Source organism: Aquarana catesbeiana, linkage group LG02 (assembly GCF_042186555.1).
Source record: "Aquarana catesbeiana isolate 2022-GZ linkage group LG02, ASM4218655v1, whole genome shotgun sequence".
Taxonomy (NCBI): domain Eukaryota; kingdom Metazoa; phylum Chordata; class Amphibia; order Anura; family Ranidae; genus Aquarana; species Aquarana catesbeiana.
In genome coordinates this window covers 751583549-751595784 of record NC_133325.1, presented here as the reverse complement: position 1 = coordinate 751595784, position 12236 = coordinate 751583549, and the positions used below count along the sequence as shown (strand labels likewise).

The 12236-nt window shown below is 41.9% G+C and overlaps 1 protein-coding gene across 1 annotated transcript in view; it reads left to right on the top strand.

The window, feature by feature from the left end:
• Window positions 1-12236, top strand: part of URB1 (URB1 ribosome biogenesis homolog) — a 137233-nt gene that overhangs the window by 73185 nt on the left and 51812 nt on the right. The window contains exons 20-23 of the mRNA XM_073617120.1: window positions 2309-2527; window positions 3583-3756; window positions 5283-6117; window positions 7560-7761. Of these exons, the coding sequence (XP_073473221.1) occupies window positions 2309-2527; window positions 3583-3756; window positions 5283-6117; window positions 7560-7761 (1430 nt within the window). The remainder of the gene's footprint in view (window positions 1-2308; window positions 2528-3582; window positions 3757-5282; window positions 6118-7559; window positions 7762-12236) is intronic.

Sequence of the window (12236 nt, the reverse complement as noted above, 5' to 3'; positions counted from 1 at the left end):
TGGTCCTGTGGGCACCCTCTCACTTGACATACCCTGTTTGCATACATTACTTTACCTAACTGTAGAAGTATATTTATGAGGGACTTCTAAAATTGAAAGGTCGGTGGGAACCCTACCCATTAATAATCACTCCCTGATCTGAGAAAGTTCCAATCTCCTATTCTAAAGTCTATCTGGGGTTCTGAGGGGTTGTAGGTTCAGTTTCAATACATTGTATGGTGTCAACCTGTCACAGATTAGGTGTCCCAAATCACCATTATAGAGCAGCTCAGTTGACAGAATTTATTCTGCTGCATCCAAACCGGATTGGGCAACTATTGAAACACAAGCAGGTACCCCTCACATTATGTGGTTCCTATTGAACTAGTATAAAGCCACCTTATGCCCCACCCTCTCCCATTCATTGCAATTATGGGTCAGTTTACAGTCAGGGCTCGTTCACACCATACGTGCATTAAAACTGATGAGAAAACCGCACAGATATCACTTGCAGAGACTTCAGTTTCACATCATTTTACATGGGTGTTAGTCAGTTTGTATGCAGGTTGACATCAGTTTTCATGCCTGTCAGTTGTGTGCACTATTCACACCAGTGTTGATGTCACGTCAGTTTTTTTTCCAGTGCAGAAAACTACATAGATGTTACAGAATGCGTGCAGAAAAACTGACGTCTCTGCACAATTGTGTGAACTCCTTACACTCCAGTGGACCCTCCCTTTCATAACCCAACATTCTAATTGGGATTCCAATCACAGCAGTTTAGGTGGTGGTTATATGAGGGCCTATTGTAAAGGACTCCTTTTTTGGCCACAGAATGACTTAAACACTCAAATGTGCCCCCTCCGAGACCTACTACATGCATCAGATCAACATAATCAAAAAGTCAATATACATTAAGGTCAGAACTCTTTTTAACTGGGGGAATCTATTGTAGAGAAGGATCTGAGTGTTTTGGAAGATCATAAGCTTAATAATAGCATGCAATGCCAAGCTGCGCTTTCCAAAGCAAACAAAGTCCTTTCTTGTATTAGGAGAGGTAGAGACTCCAGAGAGAGAGATATAATTTTGCCCCTGTACAATTCATTAGTAAGACCTCACCTGGAATATGCAGTTCAGCTTTGGGCACTGGTTCTTAAAAAGGATATCAGGTAACTGGAGAAAGTGCAGAGAAGAGCAACCAAACTGATAAGAGGCATGGAGGAGCTCAGCTATGAGGAAAGATTAGAGGAACTGAAGAGATTAAGGAGGGATATGATCAACCTGTATAAATATATAACTGGTCCATATAGTGTACTTGGTGTTGAGTTATTCACTTTAAGGTCATCATAAAGGAGAAGGAGACACTCTTTATGTCTGGAGGAAAAGAGATTTCATCTTCAAATACGGAAAGGTTTCTTCACAGCAAGAGCTGTAAAAATGTGGAATAGACTCCCTCAAGAGCTGGTTATGGCCAGCTCAGTAGGTTGCTTTAAAAAAGGCCTGGATTCTTTCCTAAATGTACATAATATAACTGGATACTAACATTTATAGGTAAAGTTGATCCAGGGAATATCCGATTGCTTCTCAGGAAGGTATTTTTACCCCTGCTGGAGCAAATTGGATAATGCTTTGCTGTTTTTTTTGCCTTCCTCTGGATCAACTGTGGGTATAGGATTGTGTTTATGGGATTGTATATTTTTCCCTTTTATAGGCTGAACTAGATGGACTTTTTTTTTTTTTTTTTTTCAACCTATGTAAGAGCACATGCATGTAGTGGACCAATTAGAGAGGTAACAAATCTATATTCTAAAGAGTGCTGTCTGCCAAATTGCGAAATAGACAAGCATGGCAGACTGACCTAGAGACTAGCGAGGAAGGCTGGACCTCATGGACCACTAGATTACTCAAAGAATCCCTTAACATGACTCCCGTAGAGGCTAATTACAGGATACTTTACCTGGTACCAGGATTGCCAAGATGTATCCAGAGGCATCTCTGGCTTGTTATAGAAGCTGTGGACAATCGAAACCATGCTCCACATTTGGTAGACCTGCCCCAAAATTGGACAAAATTCCTCAAAAATGTACACATTGATTCATTCTGTTACTAAAATCAGTGTTCCCAAGACTGCTCGCACAGTCCTCTGTACATAGCAGAAAAACATGGCAGAGGCTCTTATGCGTCTCCAATCTATCCCAAAAAAAGGCCGAACACACTCTAAAAAAATGTTTTTGTCTAATTAAAAAAAAATGAACATGGAATCCAAAGTAACCGCAAACATTTCTTTGCATCTTACAATGAACACGATTTTGCTTTTGCTTTGTTCCAGTTTTCCAGAGAAGAAACATCTGCGATGGAGATTCCAGAACAGGATGGAGGATCCTCATTTAATTTGCTATTGAAGAAGACTTTTGTGGACGGGTACACAGATGATGACTCTAGGCAGATGCTGAAAGACTCCATTTCCCAGATCCCACAGGAGGAGCTGCCAATGGCTGTGAAACACACACTGCTCTGCCTCAAGACTACTGTAGATAACTTCAACAAGGTGCCCAATTGTCACTCTGTGCTTGTAAATCTATCACTGTGTCTGATCATTGCTGTGAAGCCGAGACCAGCACAAATTGTGTATCTGCCTTTTGTTATTGTTAAAAGAACACCAGTTTTATTAAATCTGACTTATGTAATGGATGTGAGGGTGATCTGGCTGGCCATGCCGATGTCCTTCACCATTCCATGTGCATCCCTCCCAAAGCTCCACACTCAGCCGAAGAACACAGGCTTGCCGGTAGAGAAGCGCCCCAGTCTTCAGTTAAGGGTGTACTAGTAGCTCAGGAGACCCTCTTTTGCAATTGTTGAAATTACATCCAGACTGCCGTTGGGGGCTGTCATCTTTGCCTTGATATCAGCAGCTCTAGCAGGCTCGGAGCTTTCATTCTGGGGGTGTACTACTGCTGTTGATGGTGGCTTTCGCTGAAGTTTAGTCCTATGAAGGTCAACAGTTGTAATTAAGTGCAATATGATGACAGTGTCTTTTTAGGAGTATGAAAATACTTCAATGTCCAAAGCCATTAGGATTATTCTAAGCCCCCAACCACATAGGAGACACATAGGATTTTAGGGGAATAGTGCTTCTGTGTAGATGATGCCGTTGGCAGGGTTGCTTAATAGGTTCGACTTCCTGGTCCAGGGGCCAACACAAGCAAGCGCCTCTGCAGTTGAATTCAATTGCATGCATTTCTATAGCGGGAGAGAAGCCCAGACCATGTGTGCTATATGTCCACATCCTAGCAATTCATTCTATAGGGCAATGATGCCACCTCCTCAGAGGAATAAATGAGAGGGAATGGGGCAGCTCTAACCTTTCATGGGAAGTGCCGATATTTTAATATATTATCAGCTGTCTGTATCTTTGGATCAGTTAAATGCGTTGACATGCAGTTTTCACTGGACATAACATCTGTATGCATTTCTTTATCAACGTGCTGTGTTCAAGTCGTCCAAGTTTGTAACAGTTTTACTTTAGGTTTGTTGGTTCAAAACAACATTTTTGTTTTTCCGTCAAAGTTTAGAAACTGAGGTTTTCTGTTTTTCATTTTCCAGTATAAAAAGTCTACAGGCTCAGGGTTGATTAGTCTCTACTTGGACCTCCTTGGCCATCTTCTGTACCAGTACCAGCAGGTAGAGGACAGCCAGAATGAGAAGAAAGAGGAAGTGAATGAGGAATCTGACCTTTTTCTTGAAGCCAACAACATACTGGAATCTCCTGGGAATACGGTAATAAATAGGAGTGGATATCTTTAGTAGATGACAGACTGAGAGTAATCCTGTTTTCATGGACAATTTACACGGATCATCCTGTTAGAATACACTGATAAACTGTAACATACTTGGTAAATTGGTCAGCACAGTACTGCAGACGTTTTCTAAATATGATTTGCCACTGAACTTGCAAATCTGCTAGTTATTGCAGTGTATGATTTTGTAATTCTTAGAATTGATTTAAACTTTTGCCATGATGTACTTCAAATTCGAGTTTTCACTTTAAGTACTTGCAGGAAACCCATGCAATCACAGGGAGATTATGCAAACTCCATGCAGGTAGTGTCCTGGTCAGGATTCAAACTGTGGACAATATTGCTGCAAGGCAATGAACTTCCAATTTTGCTGGTTATTGGTGTGCACAATTTTATAATTCTTAGGATTAGTTTAAAGCCTAACTCTGGGCAACTAAAAATAAAATCACATTGCCAGGGTCGATAGCTCATTTTGTATAGGGGAGAAGAGAAATTGTTTTACCTGGTCCTCTGCTCCCATGGCAGAAGCCACTACCCCACACTCCGATGGTGGACTGTTCCTGGGCAGCATCACGTCCAGTCCAATGCAGGGCTCTGGAACCTGCTTTGATCTTGATGATGCAAGGCCCTAGACCGTTGGAGTGTGGGAGAGAGGAAGCAGTGGGGACCGGTCTAGCTGCCGAGAGGATCAGAGAATTATGTAAGTAAATCCTTTTTTTTTTTTTTTTTTTTGGTCCCTTAGACCAGTGGTCCCCAAACTGTGGCCTGGGGGCTGGATGCCTTTGCTTGCCTTTATCTGGCCCTTGGGGCACTATTACCGCCATTGATACAAGGCACTATTCCTCCCAATGGCTCCATTCCTCCCACTAACACCAGCAATGGGGCTCCCACTGATGCCAATGATAGGGCACTATTCAGGTCACTACTCGGGGTCCATCCATGGCATTCCTGTCCCCTCCCTCCTGCCCAGTGCCTCCATAGCAAACAGCTTGCTATGGGGTCACCCAAGCAGGTTGCTATCAAGCCTTTGCGTGCCCATTTACAAATGGAGCGTGGCTCGGCCCCTCTCCTCATCTCCCCTTATTGGCTCTCTGGCTGTGATTGACAGTAGCGGAAGCCAATGAAAATCGCTGCTGTCTCAGCTAATAAGGAGGGAGAGACCCAGGAGAGCCGAGGCTCTCGTGCACATCGCTGGATCGAGGTGGGGCTCAAGTAAGTTAGGGGGGCTGGAGATGCTGCTGCGCACAGAAGATTTTTTTTTACCTTCATGCATAGAATGCATGAAGGTAAGAAACCTTGAGCCTTTACAACCACTTAAACTTTGCAATGGAGGAACTTTTTTTAGTTGCCCGGAGTTGGGCTTTAAACCATTGCCAGGATACACTTCAAATCCATGTTTGCACAGTGCACACTTTTAGTCATTAAATACATACTTGATCTCGTCTTCACTACATATGGATTAACAAACCTGAAATGTAATATGTAGAATTGCTTTATCATTTTTAGATCCTAGACGTCATGTTGTCTGCAATCTTCAAACACCCCATTTTGGAAAGCTGGTTTCTGGCTTTACAGCACCAGTCTGTCCCCCTTCACGGCTTGAACCCAGTCAGTGTTAAACTTCTCTCATCTGCCATGAACCAGGGACTGATCCAGCTGCTTAAGTCCAGCGCTCCTTTCCTGCAAAAAAGTGGAAACCTTCATCTCTTTGCCAAGTACTTTGAAGCAATCTCAATTAGTGTCTTAAAAGAGTTAGAAGTGTGCAAGAAAAGTCCACGCAAACTATCCAGTCAGTTGGAAGCTTTACAGGGCCTACATTTATACATGGATACCACTCAGCTGAATCAGCTCATTATTGCTATTTTTAAGCTTCCAGAAGAATCTCTACTTGTGGACAGTGAAGAGTCCGTACATCAGCAGTTGAGTGGTTATGGCAAAGTGTTGGTGGAACTGCTCAGTGATAGTCACCAAAGGAAGCAGTGTCAGGAGGATCTAGCCTACTGGGTGGAACAAGTGAGAGGAATCGGACGGCTTTTGTCATCTTCAGCTGGAACCGACCTAGAGCCATTGGTGTCTGATGCTCTACAAAGAGAACCTGCCTTTGCCCATGTAGTGGAAGTCAATGTGCTGACACATTGCCTTGATAAGAGAACCCCAAGCTCTCTAGGTGTTGCCGCTCAGCTGGTACAGTGCAGCAGGACTCATCAGCTGCAATTTGAGCTGTGGTGCTTGAAGCCTGGAAAGGAGAAGCTTCTGAGGAAGAATGTAAAGACCTTTGTGCCAATAGTCAACATCTACATGAAGACTAGAGAAGAGTTCCAATCTACACAGCTGTCCAAAGGTAAATTATTCTATGTAGTAGTATTGTATGGTTAATATGAGGCACAGCCAGGTCACTGCTGAGGGGGGCTGACACGTTTCCCTCGGGTTTATTCTGGGTTCGCAGGCTCCGGCACTGTGAATGGCCAGAGCCGCGATGATGTCTCTCGCGCATGCGCATTTTGGAATTCTCCGTTTCGACAAGAAGCTCTGAAGTGCCGGCATGATCCACCAGACCTTCAGAGCGCATGTACCCCTGATGTTAGTGGCTGCATGCAGGGTGAATTACTCCTAAACCGTGCAGGTTTAGGAGATATTCATTTTACCTACAGGTAAGCCTTATTATAGGCTTACCTGTAGGTAAAAATGACCAAGCGGGCTTTACTACCGGTACCAGTTTAAGTAAATTTACTCTGTAATAGTAATAAATCTTTATCAGTACATTAGTGCTATGAGTCATACTTGGAGAAAAAGATAAGTTATGCCTCATCTGTGTGTGTGATTCAGTGCTTGTTTTCTACATTATTAAGGATTTATTACTATACCATCTGTATGTGTACCTTCTACCTTTTGGTATCCTTGGGATTAAAGTGGTTCTAAAGGCAGAAGGTTTTTTACCTTATGCATTTTATGCATTAAAATAAAGAAACCTGTGTGCTTACCTGAGCCCCATTTTGATCCAGCGATGTGGACCCTCCTCACTGCTGTCAGTCAAAGTCACTGAGCCAATAAGGAGAGAAAGGGGGTGGGGCTGAGCCATGGCTCAGTGTCTGAATGGACACACAGAGCAGCAGCTCGGCTCAGGTGCCCCCATAGCAAGCTGCTATCACTTAGGGTGGGCACGAAAACCCAATAAACTACCCAATTTTTTACTAAAATATAACAACCGAGGAAGCACAGAGTAAATGGATACCCAAAATGTGAGTATCCTATATATTTCATAAGCGACTCTTTAAAAGTATAAGTCATCAGTTTAGCGTTACAAAGGAGGTCTGGAGCTAGAATTATTGCTCTCATTTCGGCGTGTTCAGTGATATGTAACGTGTATCACAATCAATGTTTTCAGGCGTAGGCTGCCTGCCATATGCCGTATGCATTTACATTTGTACGTGCATATATGTTGGGGAAGTGAGCCTCCATTTTTTTGGAGGGGGCGGGATTTTATGTGCTTGGATGTAAGTTAAAACTTTTACAATAAAAAATATATATATATAATATATACATTTTTTTTTTCCCATCACATAGGGGATGGTGTATGGGGAGCATTCGGGCGGCACCCTAGGCGCCAGGTCCAAACTTCTGGTCACAATGGCGACCTAGCGCCTGGGGTTTGTCAAGCCCTGGCATATAACCGTCAGTCTTATAGCAATTTGTGTCTCTTATTCTGGCTATTGAGATGGTAAATAGGAAAATAATTCTTGATGTGGACACTACTTTAACGTTTTAATATGATTGCTCTTCTAGTGAGTACGGCAGTTCTTCATGTACTGAAGGAAGCCTTCTGGAACAAGCTGGTAAAGGTGGCCTTAAGCATAGAGACCTCCGAACAGACTTCTGATGAAATTGCGCTGCTTTCAAAGTTGGTCAAACAATGCAATGCAGAAGATTTAACAGAACTTATCAGTGAGCTCCCTGCCACGTTGGTAAAGACCTGCTCCATAGAAAAGTAAGTGTGTCACCTCAAGGCTTGGCACCCGTTCATTATATTTTTTACCGTTTATAATGGTATCAGTAGATAAAGTTTTTCTACAAAAGTGTAATTGTTCACAATGTGTACCACCCCTTCAACTGTCAGTTCCCTGAAAGGTTATTGGCAAACACAGCAGACCAGTGGGGTTATTACACCTCCTCTATGGAGGATAAACACTAAGCGGAAGGATATGCTGCTTCTTCTGTGGTTTATACCCCTGGTGCACAGGAAGTGAAAGTCCAGTTTAGCTTCGAGTCCTACGAAGAAGGGCATCTTTGTTATTTGTTTTTTTCTTCATTCTTTTCTTTTAGGAAAGATTTTTTTTTAATCTATTTTTCTTGCTGTTATCGTTTTCAGCCAAGGAAGCTGCCATCTTGGCCTCTGTTTAATTTTCATCTGCTATGATGCTGCACATGTGATCAGTTATGACACCAGCCATTAGATTGATTGACAGTTTGGTTGAGAGCACAACCAATGTGACAGTTACATTCCCAGCACATGCCCGGAATGTAACTATTTTTAGAAACTGGAAAATCAATGGGTTTACTTCCGCTTTAAAGCAAAAATGTAAATCTATCATTTGCAAGCTTCTCTTAAAATATGCATATTAACATTAGACATTTGGTATTTTTTATGCCGTCTTAGTTAATATAAAGATTTTTACATGGTGATCCTGACTTTCTTCCTGAATCTGCCTTGATTCCCTCTCTGGACCAACAAAACCCTTCAAGCGGTATTAACTGCTTCAATACTGGGCACTTTCACCCCCTTCCTGCCCAGGCCAATTTTCAGATGGTCGCAATTTGAATGATAAAGTGCTGTCCCATTGAATGACAATTGCGCTGTCATGCAACACTGCACCCATATGACGTTTTTATAAATGCAAATAGAGCTTTCTTTTGGTGGTATCTAATCACCACTGGATTTCTTATTGTTTGCTAATTAAACTAAAAAAAAGACCGTAAATTTTGAAAAAAAACAAGTTTTCTTTATAGTTTCTGTAATAAAATGTTGCAAATAAATAATCTATCTTCATAGACTTAGGCCAAAATGGATTCTGCTAAATTTCTTTGGTGAAAATAATTCAAATCAGTGTATATTATTTAGCCTGTGGGAAAGTTATAGAGTCCAGAAACTATGGTATATATCTGAAAATCGATCAATCCTGATGTACCTAGTTTCTTGAAGCCCGAAAACGCCAGGACAGTACAAATTCCCCGAAATGACCCCTTTTTGGAAAGTAGACATGCCAAGGTATTTAGTAAGAGGCTTGGCGAGCTTTTGGAAGTTGTCATTTTTTGTCACAATCTTTTGAAAAATATTCACAATTCTCCTTTTTAACCACATAATAATAATTAGCGCATTGATTACCTGTGCAGACCCATCAGCGGTGCCCACCTAGAGTACAAATCCGTGCTCACCAGTGCCACCTATCAGTGCCCATCAGTACTGCATATTATTGCCCGTCGGTGAAGAAGAAAACATACTTATTTACAAAATTTTATAACAAACAAAGAAAAACTTTTTTTTTTTTCTTGTTTAGCAAACATTAAAAAAAAAAAAAAACCCAGAGGTGATCAAATACCACAAAAAGAAAGCGCTATTTGTGGGGAAAAAAATGATAACATTTCATATGGGTACAGTGTCGTCATGCGACAGCCCTAGAATTGGCCTGGGCTGTAAGGGGGATGAAAATGCCCTGTTTTTGAAGTTGTAACCATACTGTGACCAGTGTGGTACAGCATTATCATATAACTGATGTGGCGGCGATCAGGGTGGCTGACTTTTTTAATTTTTTTTACACACTGTGACTAGAGCAATACACGGTTACCATAGTACATATAATTAGTTATGCAAAATTCTTTCTAAACAAGAAATAAAGAAAAATTGGGTAGCTGCTGCTTTAAATGGTGTATGACCCATACACCATGCAAAAATGGACTACTAGAAAGCTGCACTTGCCCTTTCTATGTGCAAAGCAACAATACATAAAAAAGAAACTCCAGTGTGAATAAAGTGCCTTAATTACTAATTAAAGTGCAGGAAGAATATATAATGAGTCCATATAGTGCAGTGATGGCGAACCTTGGCACCCCAGATGTTTTGGAACTACATTTCCCATGATCCTCCACTACACTGCAGAGTGCATGAGGATCATGGTAAATGTAGTTCCAAAACAACTGGGGTGCCAAGGTTCGTCATCACTGATATAGTGTATCAAAGTCCAACAAATTCAAAGTCCCAGTAGTGACTGTGCAGCTGTGCCTGTCTCTATAAGGTGGTCATAAAGAAAAGTGCTCCATGCATCCACAAAATCACCATCTGTGCCCCCACCAGGGTATATATACACTCACCCGCTGTTGTTGACCCCCTAAGCATATACTAAGGTAGGTCAACCAGGTTTCAAGTTACTGGTTGACCTGTTTCTACGTTAATCAAAATGTTCATGTTTAGCTGCAGGGAACCATTAAGCATTTGCTGATCCTTGTTAAGCATAAGTGATCCTTTATACATTGGAATGCAGTTTCTACAGTCTTTTTCAGTGTCTCTGTTCTCCAGGCTAGTCGCAGATAGCGAGTCAGTAGTAGTCCTTACTTTCCTTGGATGAGTCAGTGCATTGTCAGCTCGGTGCTGGAGTGGCAGCTGTGGACACCATCTGTTCCCAGACTTCCAGGAACATTGTTGGCCATGCACTGTGAAGCCTGTGTGCAAGTGTGCGTGGAAATAAAATGCTCACTGTGTTCAGTAGATATTAAAGAGGGAAAAAATGGTCAAGCTTGAAAAATAGTAAAAACAATATAAAAAGTGCAATGCATGTAGTTTGCATATCTTTTTCATGAATAGAGCTGCAAAACTATTACCTTCCAATGTCACATTAATGAGAGTGTAGTGAGTCACATGTAAACATACACTATATTACCAAAAGTATTGGGACGCCTGCCTTTACACGCACATGAACTTTAATGGCATCCCAGTCTTCTCTTTCAAACTTTTTTTTATTATTATGAATAAAGAGACAAAGTGCAATAAAATCATTATGCATAAAGGCCACGTAGGTCAGAGTCTCAAATAAAGTACAACAACGCTATAATGATAGCATCATCCCAAACATAATGATAGAACAACTATGGTGTGACACTTGCAGAGATTAGAAGGTTATTAAAGCTAAAACAGTCCAGAGTTACCCAAAAACAAACAAGGGTAGGATGACATCCTACTAATATGATCCCATACCTTAATAGTATTTAAATATGGGATAAGCCCCGTCTAGAGAGACTTATAGCCTAGAAATGGAAAGAGAGGGAAGAATAAAAAAGTAGTAAAAGGTAGGCTAAGGAGCCTTGGCAGAAGACCCTGCCCGAAGAGATAAAGAGGTAGAAAGTATAGAGAAAGAAAAGAAAGAGGGGGAGGCGAAGAAAACCCAGATACGACCTCTAAATTATCATGGCCCAGGAGGGGCGCCTGAGAGGGAGAAAAAAGCCAAAAATGGAAAAAAGTTACAAATCTATATTAACATACTTAGCCCAAGGATCCCATATTTTCCGAAACCGAGGCATAGAGTCAGTGAGTCTACTTGCCAGGTATTCATTAAGCATTATCCAGGAAACTTTGCATCTAAACAAAGCAATGTGAACTGAAGGGCTCTTCCAGGATCGAGCGATGGCAAGTTTGGCGGCCAAAAGCATGAAGTGGATTAACCTTTTGTGTAGCACGGGAACCATCTGTAAACTTTTTATTGAGAATGGCTATATGAGGTAGCTGCAGAACTGGTATGGCAGTGACATTGCTTATAATCAAAAAGACCCTGTTCCAGAAAATCTTTATCTTAGGGCATTCCCACCATATATGGGTCATGGAACCCAGGGATTGACAGCCCCAAAAACATAATGGTGAGGTGATCGAGAATAGCCCTGCGATGCGAGCTGGAACCATATACCATCTTGTGAGGACTTTAACACTCGCCTTCACCAAGGAAACATTCATTATTCCCTTAAAGACAGAGCCAAATGATGACTGCCAATGGTCCAGCTCTCTCTCAGAGGCTAGGTCTGAGTCCCATGCCTGGATGTAAGGCAATTTTACATTAGAGTCAAGCAGGAGTTGATAGATAATAGAAATCCCCCAGTAACCTGTACACACCATGTTTCGTAGTAAGTCACTTTAGGGTCCCGACGTACCTCTGGGCCTAATGGTCAGAAAAAGTGTGAAATCTGAAGAAATTGAAAGATTTCGGAAGCTGGCATCTTCAGTCGTGACTTACAATGTATTAACATGAAAGGGCCTCGGGGGGGGGGGGGGGGGGGGTGTTTGGGTGAGGAAATGGCAAATGCGAAACGGACCCTTATTGAGCCACCAGTGGAAGGCTTTGGGGTCCTGCCCCGGGGGCAAGGCTGGGTTATTTAGAAGGTGGGCTAATGGAGAGAAGGGAAAAACCAAATTGGGATTATGCC